Source organism: Dromiciops gliroides, chromosome 2 (assembly GCF_019393635.1).
Source record: "Dromiciops gliroides isolate mDroGli1 chromosome 2, mDroGli1.pri, whole genome shotgun sequence".
In the NCBI taxonomy this organism is placed as follows: Eukaryota; Metazoa; Chordata; class Mammalia; order Microbiotheria; family Microbiotheriidae; genus Dromiciops; species Dromiciops gliroides.
In genome coordinates this window covers 240,830,431-240,856,762 of record NC_057862.1, presented here as the reverse complement: position 1 = coordinate 240,856,762, position 26,332 = coordinate 240,830,431, and the positions used below count along the sequence as shown (strand labels likewise).

General features: G+C 37.1%; 1 protein-coding gene across 1 annotated transcript in view; it reads left to right on the top strand.

The window, feature by feature from the left end:
• Positions 1-26,332, top strand: part of SIPA1L1 (signal induced proliferation associated 1 like 1) — a 381,936-nt gene that overhangs the window by 210,849 nt on the left and 144,755 nt on the right. Inside the window, 2 exon segments of the mRNA XM_043981815.1 lie at positions 8,375-10,180; positions 23,512-23,642. Coding sequence (XP_043837750.1) covers positions 8,680-10,180; positions 23,512-23,642 — 1,632 coding nt within the window. The 5' untranslated portion in view covers positions 8,375-8,679.

Genomic DNA, 26,332 nt, shown 5'->3' with positions numbered 1-26,332 from the left:
AGATATATAGATATAACCTATATCAGATTACCTGCTGTCTAGGGGAGGGGGGAGGGAGGGGAGGGAGGGAGAAAAATCTGAAATTGTAAAGCTTGTATAAACAAAAGTTGAGAACTATCTTTACATGTAACGGAAAAAATAAAATACCTTATACATTAAAAAAAAAGAAATTAAGACTCAGCAGCAAGTTTCTTTTTTAAGAACAACTTTCTTTTTTAACTTGAATTTTACTAAAAAATTATTTATAAGGAATGATATCTTTTTTTTTTTTTTTTTTTTAGTAAGGCAGTGGGGGTTAAGTGACTTGCCCAGGGTCACACAGCTAGTAAGTGTTAAGTGTCTGAGGCCTGATTTGAACTCAGGTACTCCTGAATCCAAGGCCGGTGCTCTATCCACTGCGCCACCTAACTGCCCCAGGAATGATATCTTTTAAAAACTTAAATGAATCTATACCTTTGCCTAAATTTTCAATTAGATTATAAATGGCTCTACATGAGGAACTGTATCATTTATATCTTTTGAGTTCCCTATAAGAAATATTTAGTGTAGGGCTGAGAATTCAGGAGGCACTCTTGGAATCCTTTCTGAATGATTTTGATGAATGAATGAATAAAGATTAGTTTAATGACAAACATTCATTTCTATTATTATCGATATAACTTTTTTTTTTTTCGGTGAGGCAGTTGGGGTTAAGTGACTTGCCTAAGGTCACACAGCTAGTAAGTACTAAGTGTCTGAGGCCAGATTTGAACTCAGGTCCTCCTGACTCCAGGGCCGGTGCTCTATCCACTGTGCCACCTAGCTGCCCCTATCTATATAACTTAAGGATATATTCAGATTTATTCAGATATACAATCAGCCTGATTATATGTGTGAGTATATGTCTGTGTATATATGCATACATATACACACATACACATACCAGTTTCCCCTTATTTATGGATGTGTATGTATATGTGGCTTTATATGTGTATTTTTATATACACATACATGCATACACACACATGCACATACATATATAGTAACGACTGGAATGACGCCACCTGCTGGAGACTTACTGTAGGAAAGCTCCGCCATGAGGAGAAGGCCTCTGAGGGCAAGGTCATGCAGCTTTTCTTTGGCATCAGGAAGTGACATTTGTTTGTGGGAGGAAGAGGGGGCAAGGCAGACGCTCTGGCTCTCTTTTGTGAAGACTCTGGTGGAGAGTAGAGCAAGAAATGCTCTCTCCCTTTAATAGATAGATGAATCTAGGCCTTTCTCTTTCTTCACTAAATTCTTATTCTCCTTAATAAATGCTTAAAAGTCTAACTCTTGCTAAAGCTTATAATTTATTGGCGACTACTCATTAGATATTTTAGACAGACTAGCTAGAATTTTAGCCCCCCTTATAATATCCACAAATGAAGGAAAATAGCTTTTTCAGTGAAAGAGAATACTGTAAAGCTAATGAAATCTTTGACCACTTTAAGAGAGTATAGTGTATAGGACTAGGATGTCATAGTTATCATTTAGGCACTATTTAAATGTTAGTTTCTATTTATTATTATTTTAACTATTTCATTAATTATATTATTATTACAGTTAATGATGATGATAACACCCAGTTCAGACCACAGTTTTAGCAATCTGTGTTTAATCCTAGACACTGTTTTAGAAAGAAATTGGTAACCTGGAAGAAATCAGCATGGTGAAAGGTCTAGAATTTATGCCACATGGGAATTGATCAGCTGAACTAAGGCTGTTTAGCTTGGAGAAGAATTGGTTGAGGATTGGGGAGGAACATGGATAATGCTGGCTATCTTCAAGTATTTGAAGGGATGTTTTGGTGGAAGAGGGAATAGACTTGCTTGGTTCCACAGGATAGGAGCAATGGATAGAAGTTGCAATAGGGCAAATTTAGACTTGATGGTAGGAAAAACTTTTAGAAAATTAGAGCTTTTTGAAAGTGGAAAGTGGAATTGCCTCTGGTGGTGCTGTTTCCTTCTTTCTGGAGGAAAGGGAATCTTCAAGTGTAGGGTAAATGACCACTTGTGGGGTATATTCCCTTTTTTGGATACGGGTTGGACTAAATGGTCTTTGTTGTTCTTCTCATCTTTGAGATTCTGTGATTTGGGACCTTAGGTTCTAATCATTTGTAAAATGAACAGATTGTTCCAAATGATTTTTAAGATTCTTTCCACCTCTGAAAATATGAATTATATAGCAACATATATCATAAAAGATTCTTAGCATTTTTAAAAAATAAAACAAATTTATATCACATTTAAATAGAATTTGATATTTTAAAATAGATATATGAGCTCATTTCTGATGTTAATTTAAAATTTTAAAATTACTGATTTGTAATTTGTAATATTCTTCAAATGTTAATTTTAAAATTATTGATTTGTAATTTGTAATGTTCCTCAGGAACAGTCTTACAACTGGATAGATTCTCAAGCTTGGCCATACATGTCTATAATATAACTGTAAGGAATTCATGACATGATGGCTCCAAAAACCCTCCATTAATGCCATAGGACAATTCCTGGAACAGCAGAACCTACAAATGAATGGGCTGAGACCATTTTCCAGCCAAAGACAGCTTAGAAGGTCATCAGGAGGAGGCTGCTGTGCCAGGGCAAGAGTTAAACCCAACTCCACAGTCACACTGACACAGATTCAGTCCCAGACAGGCCTTGCCAGAGAAGGAGATCCCCAGAGCCTCTGAGTCTGCTGCAGAGCCAGTGCCGTCTAAAACTAAGCTTATGGTCTGGTGAAGAGGGATGAGCAGTTGGCCAGGGGGAGATTACAGGGGTTTCTGCTGGTGCTGAGGTGGAACTTGGGTGTTTCACCCCAGCTAGGAACCAGGAAGTAGGCTTGAGTGGCAGTGGCCCAGGTAGGGGGAGGGTGCAGGCTTGTCAGAGCTAACGCCCACAGCACACAAAGTTTTGCTGCCAGGTTAATTAGCAAGTTGGCCTGGGGTTATCTGCGGACCACAGAACAGGCTAGGCAAGCGAAGAACCTGCCCCTCCTTAAGTCATACCACCTTAGATCCCCTGAAGCTTGGGACAATACATCCTGGAAGCAGTGCCCCACTTTAAGAAGGAGTTAAAAGTCAAGTAAAAGAGGGCCAAGATGAGCAGACAAAGAAAGATGCAGACCATAGAAAGTTACTTTAGTGACAAGGAAGAGGTGCACTCTCAGTAGATAATAGCAACATCGGGGTTCCTACATCCAAGGCTTCCAAGAACAATATAAATTGGTCTCAGTCCATAGAAGAGCTCAAAAAGGACTTTGAAGATAAAGTAAGAGAGGTAGAAGAAAAAAATGGAAAGAGAAATGAGAGTTATGAAGGAAGGTCATGAAAAAATAGTCAACAGCTTGAAAAGCCAAATTGACCAAATGGAGAAGGAAGTACAAAAGCTCTCTGAAGAAAATCATTAAAAATTAGGATTGAGCAAATAGAAGCAAATAACTTTATGAGAAATCAAGACACAATAAAGCAAATCCAAATGAATAAAAAAAAATAGAGGGAATGTGAAATATCTCCTTGGAAAAATATCTGACCTAGGAAATAGATCCAGGAGAGATAATGAAAAGTATTGAACTACCTGAAACCCATGATCAAGGAAAGATCTTAGACATCTTTCAGGAAATTGTTAGGGAAAATTGCCCTGATATTCTAGAAGCAGGAGATAAAGTAGAAATTGCAGGGCAGCTAGGTGGGGCAGTGGATAAAGCACCGGCCCTGGATTCAGGAGGACCTGAGTTCAAATCCAGCCTCAGACACTTATTAGCTGTGTGACCCTGAGCAAGTCACTTAACCCTCATTGCCTGGTGCCATCTCCCCCCCCCCCAAATAAAGTAGAAATTGAAAGAATTCATCAATCACCTCCTAAAAGAGATCCTAAAATGAAAACTCCCAGGTATATTATAACCAAATCCCACAGCCCCCAGGTCAAGGAGAAAATATTGCAAGCAGCCAGAAAGAAACAATTCAAGTACTGTGGAGCCACAGTAAAGGATTAGAGGGCATAGAATATGATATTCCAGAAGGCAAAGGAACTGGGACTACAGCCAAAAATCACCTACCCAGCAAAACTGAGTATAATTCTTCAGGGGGAAAATGGGACATCAATGAAAAAGAGGACTTTTAGGCATTTGTGATGAAAAAACCTGAACTGAATAGAAAATTTGACTTTCAAATACAAGACCCTAGAGGAACATAAAAAGGTAAACAGGAAAAAGAAATTGAGGGATGTTAAAAGGCTAAAGTGCTTACGTTCCCACATGGGAAGATGATACGTCTAATTCATAAGAAATTTTTCAGTATTAGGGCAGATGATAGAAATAAATAGAGGGCACTGGTGAGAATTGATTATGAAGGGATGATATCTGTAAAGCAGTTATTTTTCATCCCCCCCCCCTTTTTGTTTGTGGGGTGCTTGGAGTTAGGTGACATGTCCAGGTCAAGCAGTGGGTCAGTGTCTTTTGACTGGGGCTGGATTTGGGCTCGGGTCCTTCTGGGTATAGAGTGGGTGCTTTGTCCACTGTGTCACTTAGCTGCCCCATGATGACATCTTTAGGGTAAAATTGAGGAATGAGAGGATTGCTCTGGGGGAGGCAGAAGGGGAGAGGTAGAATGGGGTGAAATCTCACATGAAAGAAACAGGAAAGGGTTTATGAAGTGGGGGAAGAGATGGGGGAGGATTGGGGCAGTGATTGAGCTTTACACTAGTCAGAATTGGCTCAAAGCCTTTAATCACATCAGAGTTGGCTCAAGGGGGAATTACATATACACTCAATTGGGTGGAGTAATTTATCTAACCCTGCAGGAAAGTGGGGGGGGGTGGGGGTGGGGGGGAGGGGATAAGAAGGGAGGGCAGATTTTGGGTGCTGTTGTTTTTTTTTTTTCTATTTTGAGGTTTTGCATCACTGCTCTGATTCTTTCTCTTGTAACAGGATTAATGCAGAAATAGGATTAATGTTATTATGTGTATATATATGTGTGTGTATATATATATGTATATGTATATGTATAGATATATATAGATATAACCTATATCAGATTACCTGCTGTCTAGGGGAGGGGGGAGGGAGGGGAGGGAGGGAGGGAGAAAAATCTGAAATTGTAAAGCATGTATAAACAAAAGTTGAGAACTATCTTTACATGTAACGGAAAAAATAAAATATCTCAAAAAAAAACAAAAAAAAACAAAAAAAACATATCTCTGAGGATGTATATCCTTGATATGTTAATAAATTAAAGCGAATCAAAAAAAAAAAAAAAAGAAGGGAGGGCAGATTGGGGGAGGGGGCAGTCAGAAGCAAATCCCTTTTGAGGAGGGATAGGGTGAAAGAAGATAGACAATAAATATCATGAGGAAGGGAATAGGATGGAGGGAAACAAAATATTTATAACAGCTCTTTGTGGTGGTTAAGAATTGGAAATGGAAGGAATGCCCATCAATTGGGGAATGACTAAACAAGCTGTGGTATATGATAGTAATGGAATATTATTGTGCTATAAGAAATGACAAGCAGTATGATTTCAGAAAAACCTGGGAAGACTCATATGAACTGATATATAGTGGAGTGAGGAGAGCCGGGAGAATGTTGTGTACAGTGACAGCATTATTGTTCTAAGAGCAATTGTGAATGACTTAACTCAGCAATGCAGTGGTCCAAGACAACCCCAAAGGACTAGTGATGGAGCATACTATCTACCTCCAGAGAGGGAACTGCTGTTGATTGAACACAGACTGAAGCATGCTGTTTTGTGCTTTCTTTTTTCTTTTTTTTTTACTTGAGTCTTTTTTATATAAAATGACTAATATGGTAGTATTTTGCATAATTGTACATGTAAAATATATCTGATTGCTTATCACCTCAGGGAGGGGGGAGGGTAGGAAGGGAGGGAATGAGAGAGGGATAGAATTTGGAACTCAAAACTATAAATATACAGATACATAAATGTAAATGTATAAATATGACTATAATCTGCACTAATCATAAAATGTTAATTTTACAAAGTATTTTACATGTTATCTCTTTTATCACAACAATCCTGAGGAACATATAGGTAGTGCAGATATTATTATCCCCTTTTTATAATGAGGAAATTGAAGCACAGAGATTAAATTACTTTGCCCATTGAGATATACAGGGTGGGCCAAAAGTCATAAAGTCACAAAAGGGTTTTAATATTTAATAACTCCTTTTTTTGGTTTTTAATTTCTAATACCATAGCATCATACAGTATATATAGGAAATAAATATGTGTTATATATATATGTATATATATAACACATACACATAAACACAAATATATATATACTTATATTTGTATATATACAAATATCTATAGCTAGGAAATAAACAATAATTTTCAAAAAGTTATTAAAACATCATACCCCTTCAAGACTTTTTCCCACCCTATAGTTAGAAAGCGCCAGAGCTAAGACTTAAATCCAAAGCTGCTAACTTTTAAGTACCTTGGGTGTTTTCCATCTTAATAATTGTTACCTAATAATGAACTTAATTAAAATCTAGTACTATCCTGAATTTTGAGTCCTTGAAAGCAGAAGAACATATATGGTAGGTAGTTATGTTGGTTCCAGGAATGTATTATGAAGAAAATAGTCAAAAGATATTTTATTTGAGTTTGTCTATTCCATGGCTACTTTGCTGGTCTTCAGTTCATTTTATATGGTTCCCTTGGACTCAGCTATAAACTAGTGTCATGCATACTGACTAGGTTAGGTTCCACTGCTACACTGAGAGTTCGCTGTTCTGTTTGGGAGCTTAAAATTTGAAATGGTAGGATCTGATTGGTGGAAGTTGGCAGTATAAAATATAAGGGAAATCATACTTACTTAGCAAAAGAAATAGCCGGAAAGCATCGAGTTAGATTTAATTACATAGCTATGCAAAAGTATTATCTTTTTGACAGAGGATGGCAATGGGGAGGTTAGGTGAAAACAATTGGCATTTATCTGAATGACTGGGCAGACCCAGTGTTGCCACAAGCCCTGTATTCTGCTCTTTCGCCTTGTATGCTGCAGTCTGCTTGCATTTTTTAAACACCCCCTAAATGTTCCTGCTTATAAATAGCAGCTGGTTGTTTAATCCCTGCCTGTGTACTGCAAGTGAAATTAAATTGTGCTGCATTTTCAAAACAAAAGGCTGACTAGCTGGATGCTTAATTACTGCTGGAGTACCTGTTACTGTGGAAGAGGGCACAGTGCTGTTTTTTACCTAAGGTTTGAGAAGCTATGATTTGCAGATAATACTTCACTGTCAAAGGAGTGCTGGTTCAGCAGTATCTTTCCAAACATGGATTTGGCAAGAATATAAAGGCCATATCTTGTGTAATTTGTGGAGTCTTGGAAAACTATCTTCTGGTTTGGTTTTAGGGTGTACACAGCTGTACAAAATTGTATACTGATTTTTTTGTTTGTAGAACCTGACTACATTGCTTATGGGGAAATTCTCCAAGCCCCCTCCCTCCTCTATTACCCCTTTACCTTATTCTTATATATTTTATAATCATTCAGCTTGAATATATAAGGATATATGTGAAGAGAACATTTTTGGTTTTAAATTTTTTGAGGGGTTGAAAGGAGTAGTTATTGTTAGGAAAAGCTTTTATTTTGTTAATGAGCAAAATACTTTGTTAATGAGTGAAATATTTTTGGCATTCAGTGTGCTGAAGTAGGCATAAGAAAATGATTACTGAAGATTTTTTTCTTAAGTGTTCTGTGTAAACAGCAAAGTAGTAATCTGTAAATTAGTAGCAGAGAAATTTATAAATTTTGAATTGTAGAGAAAGAAGCTGCTGTATTAAAGTTGATTATTTTTTGAGGCAGTTATGATTTCATTGACATAGTGTAATCCTAGTTAGAAACTTCATCAATGCAGCTCAGCTGCATCCTGTAACTTAAAGTCAAATAGATTTTCCTGTGGCACAAAAATTTTAAGTAATTTGTTTGTATTCATGGGTCCAGTCGTAGGGAGGACCTGAATCAAGTATTCCTCACTCCAAGGTTTGTTCTGTTACATTGTGCCTGTTAATGTTGATTATTATATTCAGTTGCATAAATGTTTTTATTCTGTTCAAACAACTGATTATGCAGTCAGTCATTTAATCATTTGAATTATATTGGTTATGCCTTATTTTTACATACCTTAGCTGAGTTATATTGTCTTAGAATAATGTAGTCTTTGGAGGCTATAATATCTCTTTCCTTTACCATTTTCTGTAGAGAAATGTAGAATTTAATATAGAATTTTGTCTGTCTTTATTTTAATTTGTCTAGTTTGGGCAATTAGGTATTGATTTTTAAAATAGAGTTATCTAAAATTGCTAATTCATGTTGTCCTTCTCTTCTAGGGAAAAATCATTGGATTGTGGAAGCTGCTGAATCCCCTGTTATAAACTCCATTTAAGTTTTTTTCTGGAGAATAGCCACCTGTTAAAATTCAGTACAGTAACTTTTATGGATTTTAATATATTTGAAACCTGAATCTTTAGTTTGCTAATAGCAAGGCATAATTTAGCCTTTTCAAAGAAAATGATCAAGGTCTCATGCAACCATCATTTCTTCTGGAAACTGTTCTTCAGACGGGAAGTATACATGTAAATAGAAGAGATGATCATGCTTCCTGTAGGAATTTAAGACTAAACTCTTTTAAATCATGACCAGCTTGAAGCGGTCCCAGACTGAAAGACCTGTTGCCACTGAAAGAGCATCAATGGTTGGAACAGATGGGATTTCCAAGGTTCACACTGATGACTTCTACATGCGGCGCTTCAGGTCACAGAATGGCAGTTTGGGTTCTTCTGTCATGGCTCCTGTGGGCCCGCCTCGAAGTGAAGGTTCCCACCATATTACCTCCACTCCTGGAGTCCCAAAGATGGGGGTTAGGGCAAGGATCGCAGATTGGCCACCAAGGAAGGACAATGTTAAAGAATCTAGCCGATCTAGCCAAGAAATGGAGACATCAAGTTGCCTTGACAGCATGTCTTCCAAAGGAAGCCCTGGAAGTCAAGGTAGTTCAGTTAACCTCAACTCCAGTGATTCTGCCATGTTGAAAAGCATACAGAACACTCTCAAAAGCAAAACAAGACAATCAGAGAACATGGATTCCAGATTTCTTATGCCTGAAGCTTATCCTAGCTCCCCCAGGAAAGCTCTTCGAAGAATAAGACAACGTAGTAACAGTGACATTACTATAAGTGAGCTTGATGTGGATAGCTTTGATGAATGTATCTCACCCACATACAAAACTGGTCCATCACTGCACAGGGAATATGGTAGCACATCATCAATAGATAAGCAGGGCACTTCAGGAGAGAGTTTTTTTGATTTGTTGAAGGGGTACAAAGAAGACAAATCTGATCAGAGAGGCCCAACGCCAACAAAACTGAGTGAATTTTTGATAGCTGGTGGAAGCAAGGGTTCTGGCTTTTCTCTGGATGTGATAGATGGACCAATCACACAGCGAGAGAACCTCAGACTTTTTAAGGAAAGGGAGAAACCACTCAAGAGACGTTCTAAGTCAGAAACAGGGGACTCATCCATTTTTCGTAAGTTGCGTAATGCCAAATGTGAAGGGGATCTTGGAAAATCCTCAGACCTCGAAGACAACCGATCAGAGGACTCTGTCAGGCCTTGGACTTGTCCCAAGTGTTTTGGTCACTATGATGTACAGAGCATTTTGTTTGACTTGAACGAGGCAATTATAAATAGGCACAACGTTATAAAAAGGAGAAATACAACCACAGGGGCATCTGCAGCTGCTGTTGCTTCTTTAGTTTCTGGACCTTTATCTCACTCTGCAAGTTTTAGTTCCCCTATGGGCAGTACTGAGGACTTGAATTCTAAAGGAAGCCTCAGCATGGACCAGGGAGATGATAAGAGTAATGACCTTGTAATGAGTTGTCCATACTTTCGAAATGAGATTGGTGGAGAAGGAGAAAGGAAGATCAGTTTATCCAAATCAAATTCTGGTTCCTTCAGTAGTGAAAGTGCCTCATTTGAATCTACTCTTAGCTCTCATTGCACAAACGCAGGAGTGGCTGTACTTGAAGTGCCCAAGGAAAATTTAGTATTGCATTTAGATAGAGTCAAGAGATACATTGTGGAACATGTGGACCTCGGTGCATACTATTATAGGAAATTTTTTTATCAGAAGGGTAAGTGGTGTTTTTAATTAATTTATTTTACTATACTTATTCAAAATATTAAGTTCTTTATAACAGAGGAGAGCTTTGGGCAATAGGTAATGATAGAACTATTGAATATTTTATTCTTCTAAGTAGCAAAATAGCTCAGCAGTCATTTCCTATAAAAGCAGATGTGGGAATTTTTTTATTCTTTCATACTATTTAAAAAAATACATTTAGTGCCTTTTGCTTTTCATGTGGAAAAATTCACAGATTGATTTTTAATCCAAATTCTTCAAATGGCAATTAAATGGATGGAACTATTCTCTCTCTTAAGCATCTGTTGAATAGGAAACTGCCGCCATGCCTCTCTTAAGGATGTACGTGGTTGTTTCCAAGCATTAAAAAGTTGTTGAAAACATTTGAAAGACCCACTTTAACTTTCTTGGCTTTTGACTGCTTAGGAACAAGATCAAGCTTCCCAGTGAACAAAGGTAGTCTGAAGATTGGTGAGATTGTTTGATTTGCTTGTTCTCAAATGAACTTTTGAATTAATTCTGTTAGAATTTTAAGCCCATGATCCTCTCACTCTCTATGCTAAGTGAAATGAAATGATACTGATGAACTTGAACTACAAAGCAGGTCTCTTCTTTTTAAATGTATCTATAATTGCAAGAAAGCTTAGTCACAATTATGCAGCCTTGTCTTTATTCTTTTTTTAAAGAAAAAACATTTCCTTACTTTACTAAAAAGCAAAACAAATTTTAAATGTTCTGTAATAATCATTTTGACTAGAATTAAGTAGCAAAAAAGTTGAGTTCTACCAATATTGAGAAATTGTAGGAGGCTACTTTTTACCTTTGCTTGTGTGTATATGTACACAATAATATGTTGACCAGAAATCTTTACTGCATTCATATAAACATTGTCTTTTGATTAGCTGTAGTCATTATTTGCAGGGTCCAGGATGCTTGTACCTGTTTAAATATCATGTTGTTTTTCTAGGTTAGCTATTTTAAAACAAAAGTCTAATTCAGATATGATCTTATTTGAATACATTTTAACTTCAAATTTCCTAGTTTGGCATTTAAACATGAAAGATATTGTCTTCGAAATATCTTGTTTGCAGCTCATTTTCTAAAATTACCTTATTTTCTATTTAACTTATCTCCTTGCTAATGCCTTGCAAACGCGGATCATAAATGTAATTTCCATGCATCGGTCATCTCCCACATTGCTCTTCTTTCTGTTATGATTTGTTTTTTATATTTAATCATTGTCCATTTATGTTCTTGTGTGTGGGCATCACAATTCCATGTTTCTTTATTACCCTATTACTTTAGCCTTCATCTTAATTTAATGTTTGTCCTAACCAAATCCATAACAAAATGGACTTCCTTTACAATTTTGTCCACCTGCTAAAACATAAGAGAAAAACAAGTATTTCCAACTTTAGTACTACAAAGGTCCATTATTTTGTCAGCAGTAGGTATTCTCTATTATCTTGCCAATGATAACCCCTCCACACTTGAAATGATAGACATCATGAGTTGTATTTAAGTAATTAAACATGATGGCCAACCTTCTGTAATAAGTTTCTTTGAACTTAGCTATACCCGGTTTTTAGCAAGGAGGCAGTCTTTCCCTGGGCCATACTTGAGATCTTTCTGTCTTGGTTAGAATTTCTGAGATGGTGCTTGACTTTCACAGCCTTCAAAAATCTAGAGTTATCTTGATGCAGAAATGAAGTTTTGGAGTAGGGTTAATGGTAGAGGTTAATGGATAAAAGTGTACACAAATAGCAAGAATTAAATAGGTGAAAAGTAAGAGAGTCTCTACTACCTCATTGTCTTAAATAACCATTCCATAGAATACAAACATTTACCTGAATGAATTAAAATTCTACTAATTTAAGAATATACCCCTTTTGCCTAATTCACACCCTGGAATCCTTACTCAAGTATTAAAGTCACCTTTTGGATTTAATCTTGCATCCTGCTTCTCCCAAAGAACACCTGCCTTTACATAATAAAAATGACAATATTACCTAAATTAACTTATGTATTCAGTGCCTACTAGTTAGACAAAAGAATTACTTTATAGAGGTAGGAAAAAAATAATAAAATTCTTCTGGAGGAACAAAGATCAACAATCCCAAGGGAAATAATAATAAAAGGAGAAAGCAGAGGATCCTCATGATACCAGGTCTCTTTAACAGTTAATAAGTTCTGTCTTTTAATTTTGGGATATAGTATTTTATACTATCCTGATTTTTTTTGTCCTAGTGTTTTATTGAGTAGCAGTGTTACTTTTTATTAGCTAATAAATCCAAAACCACTAGAACAAGTGTCAGACCCATGAGTACCTTTTTATAACACTGACACAAAGGTCAGCAAAACAGCAGCCATTAAAACTATTTGGTATTAGTGAAAAAGTAGAAAAGTTGATCTGTGTAACAAATTGGGTCCGCAAGGTCCAGAAGCAAATAAATATAGTAGCTTAGTAGCTTAGATAAATCCAGAGACTCCCAACTACTAGATTTAGGACTCACTATTTTGTGAAAACTGCTGGTAATATTGGAAAGTACTTTGGCAGAAATTGATTTAAACCAGTATTTCTTACTTTCAAATGGATATATGCCCTAGATATAAAAGGTCATGTAATAAACAAATTAGCAGAGGGGAGAAGATGATGCCTTTCCCAACTATGGATAGGAAAAGAGTGCTTGACCAAACAAGGGGCAGAGAGCATCAGAGAAGATACAATAAATAGTTTTAGTTACATAAAATTGAAATATTTTTGTGCAAACAAAATCAATAAAGTAAAAATTATAAGATAACCAGTTTATGGGGAAAGTCTACAGCAAATTTTATTTTTTTCCTGATAAAGGTCTCACAATTAAAGATCTAGGAAATAATTCAAATATATAAGAATAAAAGCAGTTTCTCAATAGGCAAATGATTAAATGGTAAGAAAAGTCAGTTCCCACAATTAAAAAATCCAATTTATTAACAATCCTATGAAGGAATACTACAAGTCAAATAATAAGAGAAATATGAATTTAACCAACTTAAAAGTTCCACCTTATATCCATTAGATTGACAAAGATAACAAAGAAGAAAAATGACAGTTATTGGAGGGGCATTGAAAGAACAGGCATACTATTGGTAGAGTCATGGTGCTCCATATTAGTACATAGTTTGGAATTATTCTCAGAAAGGTAGCAAAGTGTACATACTCTTGGACCCATTGATGGCACTAATAGGCATATCCTCCAGAGTGATCAAAGGGGGAAGGAAAGTACCTATATGTACAAAAACGTTCTTCTTCTTCTCCTCCTCCTCCTCCTTCTCCTCCTCCTCTTCCTTCTTTCTTCTTTCTTCTCCTCCCCCTCCTCCTTCTTTCTTCTTTCTTCTTTCTTCTTTCTTCTTCTTGGCAATTGGGGTTAAGTGACTTCCCCAGGGTCTCAGAGCTAATAAGTGTCAAGTGTCTGAGGCTGAATTTGAACTCAGGTACTCCTGAATCCAGGGCCTGTGCTTTATCCACTGCACCACCTAGCTGCCCCCTACAAAAGCATTCTTAACAACATTTTTTGAGTATAGGAAGGGACTGAATACTATGCCCATTAGTTGGAAAATGGCTGAGCACATTATGACATATCAGCATAATGATGAAAGGCATGGATTCAGAGAAACCTAGAAAGACTTATGTGCACTGGTAAAGTGAAACATAGTAAAGTGAGGAGAACCCAGAGAACTGTGTATTCAATGACTTTAACACTAAAATGAACAATAACGTTGAGGACTTAAGCACTTTGATCAATGTAATGGCCAACCAATTCTAGAGGAACAACAGTAAAATATGATTCCCATCTTCTGACAGAGAAGTGATGGGCCAGAGGAGAAGAAAAGGGATACATTTCCAGATATAACCAGTATATTGCTTTGCTTGACTATGTGTATTTGCCACAATTTTTGTGGTGCAGGCAATGGAGTGATGGTGGTGCCACCCCAAAAAAGGAAAATTACTTCAACGAAATATTTAAAGGAATGCACAGCCAAGAAGAGATGGTCAGAGGGAGATTCAGATAAGCAAGATAACTTTGAAACTTACATGTTCAATTTATTTTATTTCTCTCTAAAAGAAATAAGCTGGTTATAGCAGAGATTCTCGGCTTCATATGCAACCCTCTTATGTTTTATGAAAATGTTCATATTTGTTGGTGTTTGTCAAGTTCACAATAAGTTTTTTTTTTTTTTAAAAGAACACCTTCCACCAATGCCCCTGCTCTTCTCTTCCTCTACCCCAACCCAACCCTATTTTATGTGTCAGGCAGCAGAAGTCATTTTCAGGAATGCTATTTGGTTAGGAAGTGCTCTCTTTTAATTATGTGGTGTTTTATTTTATACTGTTCTACTTTCCTTGTCCTAACTTTTGACTTCACTGAGTTGCAGCTTTGTATGTGTAATTACATAAATCTTTCTGTAACACTGAAGTAAAAGTCAACATAAGGCAGCTCTATCAAAGGCCATATACAAGAACATTTACTTAAGTAGTGGGTCTCATTATAGAGTAGTCTCATTTAAGTAACTATACATATCATGAATCAAAACTATCTGGTGTTTATATTTGTATCCAATTCCTCTTTTTCAGCCTGGCCATCTAGTGGTCATCTCAAAAAACCCAATACTCAATCTGATTATCGATGCCTGAAAACATCAGGGATCCTCTTAACATTCCTTTCTCCACATGATTATTTTGCTCCCTTAGCTGACAAGTGACTATCATGTGAGCTAAAGAGTAGTATTAAAAAAAGGAATGTTTTTTCTATTGTTTGTATAGTGCTCATCTCCAAGTTTCACAAAATACTGCAAATCCTGTCCCAATGTCCCTTGCCAGGAAAGGCATTATTCATCCTATGCATTAAGAATGGCGCCACTACAGAAATTGCTTTAGGAATGTTGGGATATTGCATGAATCTCTTCTAACTCTAGCTTTGGTTACATCAGCATGAAAATGATCATATGGGCTCTGCAAATCTGCTGACTTTAATCACAAGGTTGTGAATATAGCTGCAGTGCTCAACCTAAAAATCAAAATGGCTCCTCCCAAGTGTTTTTATCATGGTGTTCACTTCACCCTTTAAAAATTACCTGGTGAACGAGGTATTACAGCCATATTGTTATTGTGTGCTTTGTGAATATCTTGGCCTATTATAATGTGCAAAAGGAATTGCCAACTTAGGAGAATCATGTGGTATAGGACCAGCTCTACACAAATGTCTTCAAATCATTGTTCTGACCTGCATTTAATTGGCATTCAGTGTCTTGGGATATTTATCTTTAAAGGAACTTCCACTGTGGTAACTAGGATAGGTTCTCCTTTTTTTGTTTGTTTGTTTGTTTTGTAAGTCAGTGAGGGTTAAGTGACTTGCCCAGGGTCACACAACTAATGTCAAGTGTCTGAGGCTGGATTTCAACTCAGGTCTTCCTGAATCCAAGGCCAGTGCTTTATCCACTGTGCCAGCTAGCTGCCCCAGGATAGGTTCTCCATTTAAAAAAAAATTCATTATTCAGTCATTTGACTTCACAGAACTAAAGAATATAAGATCATAGGTTTAGAGCCAAAAGATGCCTCAGAGGTCATTTATCCATTCCGCTAATTTTATAGATGAAATGAAGGCCCAAGGATATTAATCACTTGGTCCAAGATCAAATAGGTTGTAATTGTCAGAAGTGAGTTACTGCTCTTTCCACTATACCACATATTATTCTGTGTTCTAGGAAGCTAGTTTCTTGCTGCTTCCACCATAGCAATATAGGATAAAAGCTGCTTTTTAAAAATGTGGGCCAGAATAAGCTTTCCATATAAGTGTTATAGATTATCTCTGGCTTAGTTAATTCTAGGAGAGTGAAGATTACAAGAAACAGGTACACTATTTCATACTAATTGAGTTGCACAGAAGAAATTTTATTTAAGTGTAATTTATCTATATTGAATTTCATATAGGCTTTTGCTGCCAAAGCAGCTAATGGAGATAGTGATTTGGGTGCCTTAATTCAGGTAGAATGTAGTAAAAACATTGATAAACATGAATAGTATTTGCCTAATTTTATTTTTCTAAGGAAAAAATGTTGTAATTGTGAAATGATTTTAAAGAAAAATCAGAATAAAGTTGTTCCAATATCAGCCTTTGACCTTTGAGTACTCCATAATGCCCAAAGGTATTTTCTAAAAGGTTAGTAATGTCTTAACAGCATACTTCTAAGTGTCATGTGACTTAGCTTCTCAGTAAAATGAAAGATTTTGATTTTTTAAGTGTCTCACACCTCAATAAAGTTGAAGCCTTGACACCTTCATTTATGATATGAAATTTAAAAATTAAATATAGAATTTATTTTTTTCTTTTCAATTTTTTTTTTTTAAAGAAGCAGTTGGGGTTAAGTGATTTGCCCAGGGTCACAAAGCTAGTAAGTGTCTAAAGCTGGATTTTAACTCAGACCTTTCTGACTCCAGGCCTGGTACTCTATCCAGTGATCCATCTAGCTACCTTCACTGAACCATTTAGCTGCCCCTTAAATACAGAATTTCTATTAAATTTTAAATTCCCCCAATGTTGTGGAGGTGACCCATGGTTCTTGAAAGTTGTGTAGGTAGAGTGGAGGCTTTGGGGAATCCCACCAAGATACAGAGACCAAGATGGTGGTATAGTTTCTAAGGATCAATCCATGTTTGGAGAGGGTTGCTGCTAAAGCATCAGAGGATGAATTTTTGTCATGTCATAATGAAAGTCTGCTCAGGTTTAGAGTGGTAGTAGTATTGATCCAAAAGTCATCAGGCTGATTAAGTCAAACATCCTTGAGGTATTAAAATCAAAAGATCATAAATTTAGAACTAGAAGAAACTTTAAAAGTCTGTCTAATCAAAACCTTTCATTTTACAGATGAATGAACTAAGACCCAGGATGATTAAATGACTTAAACTCAGTTGCCACTGTCTCCAAATCCAGTCTTCTTTCCAGGGCACCATACTCCCTTAATATGTTATTGAAATTCTGTTTTAAAACATATATTCAATAACTTGACCAGTCCAAGATTTCAAAGAATAGAGATATGGATCTATATTAATTTTGATCTACTTATGGGGTTTATTAATTGTAAGCACTATTTTTGTCCACCTTTCTGTCTCTCAGATACATAAAACTGTCACACGCTGTTTCATGATAGCATATTTCCCTGTTAGCTTGATCACATTCTTTATTTTGTATACTTGGGAAATGAAGCTGCATAACATTTTAGATCTAGAAAATCCAGCCCCTCTCAGTGGTCTGGGGGCAGTTAGAGCTGTTTTATACCCAGGAGAGAGAAAGTTGATGAAAGTTCCATTCTAGTATAAGTGACTCCCAGGCACCTTTGAGTACACCAACAAGGAATAGTAAAGATAAAGACAAAGAAGAGCTGGTAAAAATTCCCTTTGATAAGAAGGAGGGGAGGCAGTTAGGTGGCACAGTGGATGAAACACTGGCCCTGGGTTCAGGAGGACCTGAGTTCAAATCTGGTCTCAGACACTTGATACTTACTAGCTTTGTGACCCTGGGCAAGTCACTCGACCCTCATTGCCTGGCCCGGCGCCCCCCCCCCCCCCCCCCCCCCCCCCGGGTCCTTTGATAAGGACACAATTCTATAGGAGTTCAGTGGAAGAAGAGATTATATCCTGTTCGGAAGATCCAGAAAAACTTGATTGAGGAGGTGCCATTTGAGCTAAATCTTGAAGTATAAGAAAAGAGAGGGAATTTAGAAAGCCTAATGAATGTTTGGGGAACAATGAGCAATACATTTTGTCTAGGACATAAATGTTAGGGGAGTGGTAGAAGATCAGTTGGTAAAGATAAAATGAGGCCATACTGAAGAGAACACTGAATGCCAGTGTGAGGAGTTTGGACATTTTTTGGTTAAAATCATTAAAGATTTTTAAGTGGAAGAATAATAATTGCTTTAGGAGAATTATTCAGTAGCAGTATAAAGGATGAATTGGAGGAGGCAGAAATTAGAAAAGGAAAGATTGTAGATGAGACTGATACTGACATATTATGCAGTCAATAAGATTTCATTAAGTGCCTTCCTTTGTATAAATGCTTCTTTCTTCCCTTTCCCTTTCCTTTTGCCAGGCACCATGTTAGGTCCTGAGGATGCAGATACAAAGAATCAAACAATCCTTTCCCTCAAGTAGCTTGCATTACAAAGTGAAACAAAAATGACCTATATTACATATACACAGAATAAAAGTCAAGAGAATATGAACAGATAGGAAGTTAAATAAGAGATGATTAAGGGGCTAGGGCATGGGAACTTGTAGAAAGAACTGGAAATTACAGGGTTATCCCCGTCGATTGAGGAATGGCTGATAAGTGGGATTTTGTGAGAGGCAGAAGTGAGGACAGTGTGTTCCAAACCTGGGAGATGCCATTGGAGAGAAGCTGAGATTGGGAGGTGGAGTGTTGGTGCTTTAGGAACAGAGAGGAGGCCAATATGATTGGATCACAGACTGCAGGGAAGAGAGTAATGTCCAATGAGTCTGTAATGATAGGTTGGAACCATAGATTGGGCTTTAAAGGATAAACAGAAAAATTTGTATTTTTGCCTAGAAGCAATAGGGAAGCACTGGAATTTATTGAGCAGAGGAGTGATGTGTTTTTAATAAGGGGGGAAAAAGCCCAAACACTCTTGCTGCTGTGTATAGGACAGACTGCAGTTGAGAGAGGCCAGTCAAGGGAACCAATTAGGAAACTGTTTCAATAAACTAAAGTGGTGGCCATGTGAGTAGAGAGAAAGGGTCAGATGTTTAAATATATGTGGATAGGAATGATGAGATTAGGCAGCTGATTGGATATGTGAAATGAAGGAGAATGAGAAATCAAGTATGATGTCAAAGTGAGGAACCCGAGATTGAAAGAATGGATAGGGTCACTTGGAAGAATGGTAGGTTTGTGGTGAAAGACAAAGAGTTGTGTTTAGATCAAATGTTGCTGAGAAGGCCCAGAATACATCCTTAGGAAACACCAAAATTCAAGAGTTGTAAAATGGCTAAGTCAGCAAAAGAGACTGAGAAGTGACTAGGCACGTAGTAGAACCAGTAGAAAATGGTATTATGAAATCCTAGAGAAGAGAGATAATCCAGGACAGTTTGGTTAGTAGTTGTCAAATGCAGCAGAGAATTTAAGTGGGATGAGAAGAAAGAAAAAATATCAGATTTGGTCTTTAAGAGATCATTGGTAATTTGGGGAGAGCAGTTTCAGTTGAATAATGAGATTGGAAGCCAGATTACAAAGGGTTGAAGAAAGAAAGGAAAGGAGAAGAGAGAAGGGGAGAGTAAACAGGACAGCTTCTACTAGGAATTTGATGGAGAAAAGGAACAGAGATATAGGAAGGGATGGAAGAGTTTATTGAAGGTCTTTTTTTTAATAAGTGTATAAGAAACTTTAATAATGTTTGAAAGCAGTAAGAGAGGAACCAGTAGAATCAAAAGTGATTGAAGATGAAAGAGATGATTAAAGATGATTGAGGAGGCAGTCTTTAGCACACGTATAGAAACTGGCTTTGGCAAAGAGAAAGACCACCTCATTATGCAACTGGGGGAAAAGGAGGAGAGAGTAGAAGATGATATCAAGGAGTTTTGAGATGAAGGGTAGAAAAGGGAGTTTATACTGGATTTCCTCATTTTTCTCAGTAAAGTAAGAGTCTTGATCCTCAGCTAAGAGGGGGAAGGTGGAAGTGTGTGAGATTTGAAGAGACAAGAGACAGCTTGGTGGTACTAGGTAATCAGGGACTGTCTTTCACCTCTTTTGTATTAGCATTTAGCACAGTGCCTGGTATATAGTAGGTACTTAATGATTGTTGAAAGAAATCTTATTAATAAGTAATCAATTGGGGACAGCTGGATGGAGCAGTGGATAGAGCACCAGCCCTGGAGTCAGGAGTACCTGAATTCAAATCGGGCCTCAGACACTTAACACTTACTAGCTGTGTGACCCTGGGCAAGTCACTTAACCCCCATTGCCTGCAAAAAAAAAAGGTAATCAATTATTGAAGAATAGAAGGTTTGCCTTCATTTAGCTAGGTTTCATTTGAGGATGGATATGTTTTAAATTCATGTTTTTCAGTCAGTATGGTTGTGTGAATTCCTCTGCCTCCATTCAGCAGGACATGAAAGGGTGTTGAGATGAATGGGGGCGGGTAACTCAAGGCAGTTGCCCAAGAATAAGTGAATGGTGTTGGAAATCAGAGCTACTGGATGCAAGAAACATTGGCAATGGAAGCTATGTAGGATTTGACAAGTTTTGGATGTAAGGTGTGACATGAGAGAAAGAAGAGTCAAAAATAATTTAAAGCTTTTAAGCCTTGATGATTAGGACTGTTTCCACTAACAGAAATAGAAAAGTCAAGAGGAAGAAATGGTTTTTGAGGAAAAGTAATGACCAGTTTGTTCTTGGACTTCTTGAGCTTGAGATGCTACCTTGGCATATACAGGTAATTATGTATAATACATGTAGTTGAAAGTGTAATGTTGGATTTGAGGGGTCAGTGCTGGAGAGAATAGATTTTTAAATACTAGGTCTGCCACTGAAATGCCTATAGACAAGGTATTTAACATTCCAGTGCCTTCATGTTGTTCCTTTGTTTTCAGAGAGGGTGATGTCTTGACTTGCTTGTGAATTGGATTCGAGTGAGGTAGAGATGTGTAATCACCTTGCTCTCTCCTCCAGAATCATAGGAGTCCATTGGCATTACAAAGATCAAGATGAGTGGCAATGGTTCAAAATGGCAATAGGTGGAGAGTTATATCCCATGTAACAAATAGCCACTACAGGAGTAATGGCCCTGTAAAGAATTAAGGGATGGAAGGATTAGAGATCACAGTGAAGAGGAAGAACAGGGTTCTTTGACTGCTTACTTTCACCTATTTAACTCCATTTTTCTAATTATTTAACCTAGCTTAATGCTTCTACCTCTTACTTCTATTTCTCTGTGTTTGTATCTCAAAATTATCTTGCTGTGGACCTAGTTCAGACTCATCACTCACCTCTCACATGGGTTATTAAAATCATCAACTGTTTTCCCTACCTTTCTTCTTTCCCTTCTCCAATCCATCTTTGTTATACCTTCAAAAATAATTATCCTAAAGTACAGATTTGACTATGTAACTTAACTGGTGAAATACAAACTTCTTGGCCTGGCATATTCAAGATATTTAAAGTCCTCTCTCTAAGCTTTAGTCTCCTACTATCATCTCAGATTTCCTATTTATATCTTTTTGGGGGGGGAGGGCAATGAGGGTTAAGTGACTTGCCCAAGGTCACACAGCTAGTAAGTATCAAGTGTCTGAGGCCGGATTTGAACTCAGGTCCTCCTGAATCCAGGGCTGGTGCTATCCATTGTGCCACCTAGCTGCCTCACCACCCCCCCCCCCCCCCCGCTCCCGCCATACCTTTATATCTTAATAGTTGTGATCTCTACAGCTGTCTGTCTAGTCCTAGCTTCCCCTTCTTCTTTGCTCTCTCTCAGACCATCCTCTGTGCCAAGAATTCGTTCTCTTCTCTTTTCTTTTTTTTTGGGGGGGGGGGCAGGGCAATGAGGGTCAAGTAACTTGCCCAGGATCACACAGCTAGTAAGTGTCAAGTGTCTGAGACTGAATTTGAACTCAGGTTCTCCTGAATCCAGAGCCAGTGCTTTATCAACTGTGCCACCTAGCTGCCCCCCCCCATTTTTAATATAAGATTTTACTAATATCTACTGTTTCTTTCATCCTCATAATTATCTCAAATATCCCTCCACTTGCCCCCAAATCATCCTATATAACTATTTTTTTATGGAGGAAAAAAATCAGCACAACTGATTAATACCTAGGCAGTTCTGAAAATATGTACGTTGTTCACAGGCTACAGTGTAACTTGTGGACCTCTGACCTTCATGAAGGGAAAGGGTATGTTGGGGGTGTCTTCTCATCTCCCTTTGTTTGAGTCCTACTTGATCTTTATAATTTTGTTTCATTCACTTTTGAGTTTTGGTGTGTAGCTGTTCTTTCATTTGTATTATCATAATTATTATATATATTGTTACCTCTGTTTACTTGACTCTGTATAATTTCATGTAGGTCTTTCCATGCTTCTGTATCATCTTATCCATCATTTCTTCCAGCACAGTAGTATTCCATTACATTTGTGTAAGACAGTCCCCAATCTATGGTCATCTTCTTTGTTTCCAATTCTTAGCTATGAAAATAAAAGGTATATATTTATATTTAAAAGGCATATATTTTATGAAAATAAAAGGTATATAAATATATATATTTGGTATATATAGAAATTATCTTCTTATCAATGGCTTCTTTGGAGCATAAAGCCAGTAATGGAATCCCTGGTTCAAAATGACATTGTAGTATGGACATTTTGTGAACAAATGTCAAAAATGAATAATTCTAGATTGCTTTCCAAAACAGTTAAGCATATTTTATAGCTTCACTAGTAATGTATCAGTGTGCCTGTCATTCCATAACCCCTCTGTTCGAGTATTGTCATTTTAAAATCTATTTACCTCATTTTCAGGTTGTAAGATGGTTATTTTGATTGACGTTTCTCTTATTAGTGATGTAGTGCATTCTTTCATGTGACCATGAATATTTTTCATTTCTTTTGAGAAATGATTGTTCCTATCCTTTGACGACTGTGTGTGTGTGTGTGTGTGTGTGTTTGTTTTGTTTATATCTCGTAGATACCCAAACGCTTGTCTGAGAAATTTGATATAAAGATTTTTTCCCCATTCAATCACTTCCCTTCTCTTCACAGTTATGTTCATTTCATCTGTCCAGAATCCTTTACCTGTTTCTACTTACTGCCATCCTTTTCTTTCTTAAGGACCCAGATCAAATGTCACTTCCTCAAAGAATCCTTTCCTAATCTCGCCCATAACACCCAGATGGAATTGACTTCTTATTTTTTCTAGCATTTTATCTTGATCTCTCTTTTGCCTCACTCACATTCTGTCTCATATTTATTTGATTGTCATCCTCTCTATTAGAGTATAAGTTCCTGGAAGGTAGTAATTGCTTTTTTTCCAATTTTGTATTTTTCTGGTATCTAGCACAGGACCCTGCACTTAATAACGTTTCTTGAATTCAGTTGGGCCAGGGTAACTGAATAAACTTTATGCTTTAAGAATTATAATAGATAGTTTTATATTTTGTTAAGTATGCCTTTTGGTATAGGATTCTCCCCCTACCCCATTGTTAATCTTTGAGTGAAACATGACTATTTCTACAACAATGGTGTAAATTTAAAAATAGCTCTCTTTAAAATTTTACTCTAGAACACTGGAACTATTTTGGAGCAGATGAGAACCTGGGTCCAGTGGCTGTGAGCATTCGAAGAGAAAAGCCAGAAGAACTGAAAGAAAACGGGCCACCATACAACTATCGGATAATATTCAGAACTAGTGAGGTGAGCTGTGAATAAGGGAGGCTTGAGGCTTAATAGGAACTAGTAAGACATAGAAGCATTGTTGCATTATATAATTGAAGCTTTAACATTACACAGATACTTATGTGTGAAAATCCATTAGCTATTTCTGAATATTTAAGTCAAAACATGTTGACATAATTCTTATACCATACAGGTAGTATGTAATATAGCCAGCTAACTTAATAGTCAGTGATAGTGGCTGTTGCTCTGCTCCTTCCCTCTTCACCATCTCTTCCTTCTAGCCAAGTACATATTTAAGATATTGGGTGACAGAATTCATCATCCAAGAGCCTGGCATACCAACAACTTACTTTGTAGCCCTTGTGAGATGTATACCATGTGCTCTGTACAACCTTGTCCATGGTTATAACAAGGAACAGTAACTATATTGTGGAAGGAGCTGAAGTTCAGAGAGAATGTTACAGATAAGACTAGAAGCCAACTTTTCTGATTCCAAGACTAAGATTCCTCTGTTACCAACAAATTTTACCTTCTGCATGATGCCTTTCCTAATTACCCCAGCTAAGTTATCTACCTTCTCTGTATTCATGTGGCACAAAGTTCATATCACTTATGTGGCACTTATTATGTAACATTCTGTTCATACAGTGTCTCCAATCTTTCTTTGATTTATCATTGCCAGCAATTTCTAGCATGGAATTTTAGAATACATTTTCTTTACTCGGAGGACAAGATAGCTATCTTAAGGGTGTGTGTGTGGGGGGACTTTAGTAGGCTTCAGTATATATTGACCATATGGGTGCCCAGTTAATGAGTGAAGAAAGGAAGGAAGAACAAAAGAAAAGAAAAGAGGAAGGAGAGAAGAAGGAAAAAAGAAGGGAAAAAGGAAAGAAAGAAAGGGAAGAAAGAAAAAGAAAAGCTGTTGATTTTGGCTTTGTATTTTGAGGTGAGACTGGTATCAGGAAGACCTGAGTTCAAATTCAGACTCAGATATTTATTTACTTAGCTCAAAAAGTCATTTAACTTCTCAGTTTCCTCATCTATAAAATGAGGATAATAATATTACCTACCTCCCCAGGTTGTTGTGAGGATCAAATGAGATAATAATTGTAAAGTGCTTAGTGCAGTGTCTTGGCACATAGTAAGCACTATATAAATGTTTCTTATTATTGTTATTATCATTATTATTAACTTGACATGCAGTGCTTTAAGGCTTTGCAAAGTGTTTTATATAGCTTTAAGCCTCATGACAGCCCTCTGAAGGGTAATCCAGGCCTCATTACCCCCATTTTACAGATGAGGAAACAGAGGCTCAGAGAGGATAATTAACTTATCTGTGGTCACTCAGCTAGTATGTGTCAAAGTCGGGTTGCTAACCCAGGTGTAATTGACTCTCTGTTACAGTCCCCACAATGGCTACTCCCAACCTCTTTTTTTCCCTATACATTCTCCTTCCTTTAAGCTGAGGACATCACCTCACAAACATACTGAGAAAATAAAGGCTAATCACAGTGAGTTCCATTTTCTCTTTTGCACAGTGCTCAACACATGGTAGGCATTGAACAAATGCTTATTGATTTGATTACAGATTTACTTCCTTCCCCCCCCCCACACACACACAAAAGGACAATCTTTTCTTGTCTCTGTTTGTTTTTGAGGCAGTTAAATCTTTTCTGGGATTCTTGCTGTTCCCTCTGCTTCTCCATTCATAATTTGTTTGGAGTGACTCTGTGACTATGTTGACCCTTGATCTCCCACTACCCCCTTAACTTGTACTGAAGCTCCATTGAGTAGTGCTCTGCTTCTACTGAATTCCTAGAGTTTCTTTTTAGAGGCACTTTCCTTAGCCTTTGATATTAGAATTAACAGTTCAAATGAAGTTCATTAAACATAATTGTTTTTTGTTGGAGCTTTATTTTTATAATTAAATACTTCAAATTCAGCTTGTTGGCAGATGCAAGCCAAATGTGGAACAACCACTCAGAAACTTAGAACTTTAATTTTTGGTTTCCTAAACATTAGCAATAGTTGAAAAACTCCATTTGGTGACGTTTGCATTACTACAATCTTCAACAAATTGGAAAAGAATTAGGCAGGATGGTTTTTTGTTTTTTTTTTTAGGGGCAATGAGGGTTAAGTGACTTGCCCAGGGTCACACAGCTAGTAAGTGTCAAGTGTCTGAGACTGGATTTGAACTCAGGTCCTCCTGATTCCAAGGCCAGTGCTTTATCCACTGCACCACCTAGCCGCCCCCAGGATGGTTTTTAAGATATTTCTTTACCATATAAACCTGTTATAATATTGATATAGGTGAAAGGTTATCTGTGGTATTTTGACAAAGATGCAATATACAATAGTACTTCAAATATGAAATCCTCTGAGAAGTCATTTTATTCAGTATTGATTAATATAACATGCATCAGTAATACTTCCACCACTACTAACATTTATCACTAACTGTGTGCCAGGCACTATGCTAAACACTTTACAATTATTATCCCATTTGATCCTCACAACAACCCTGGGAGGTAGGTATTATTATTATCCTCATTTTTACAGATGAGGAAACTGAGACAAATGCAGGTTAAGTGACTTCCATGGTAACACAGCTATTAACTGTCCTCCTGACTGCCAACACTCTATCCACTGTGCCCCCTAGAACACTAACCCTAAGGAGATAGCACTAGCAGCTAGGGAGTGGAGAGGCA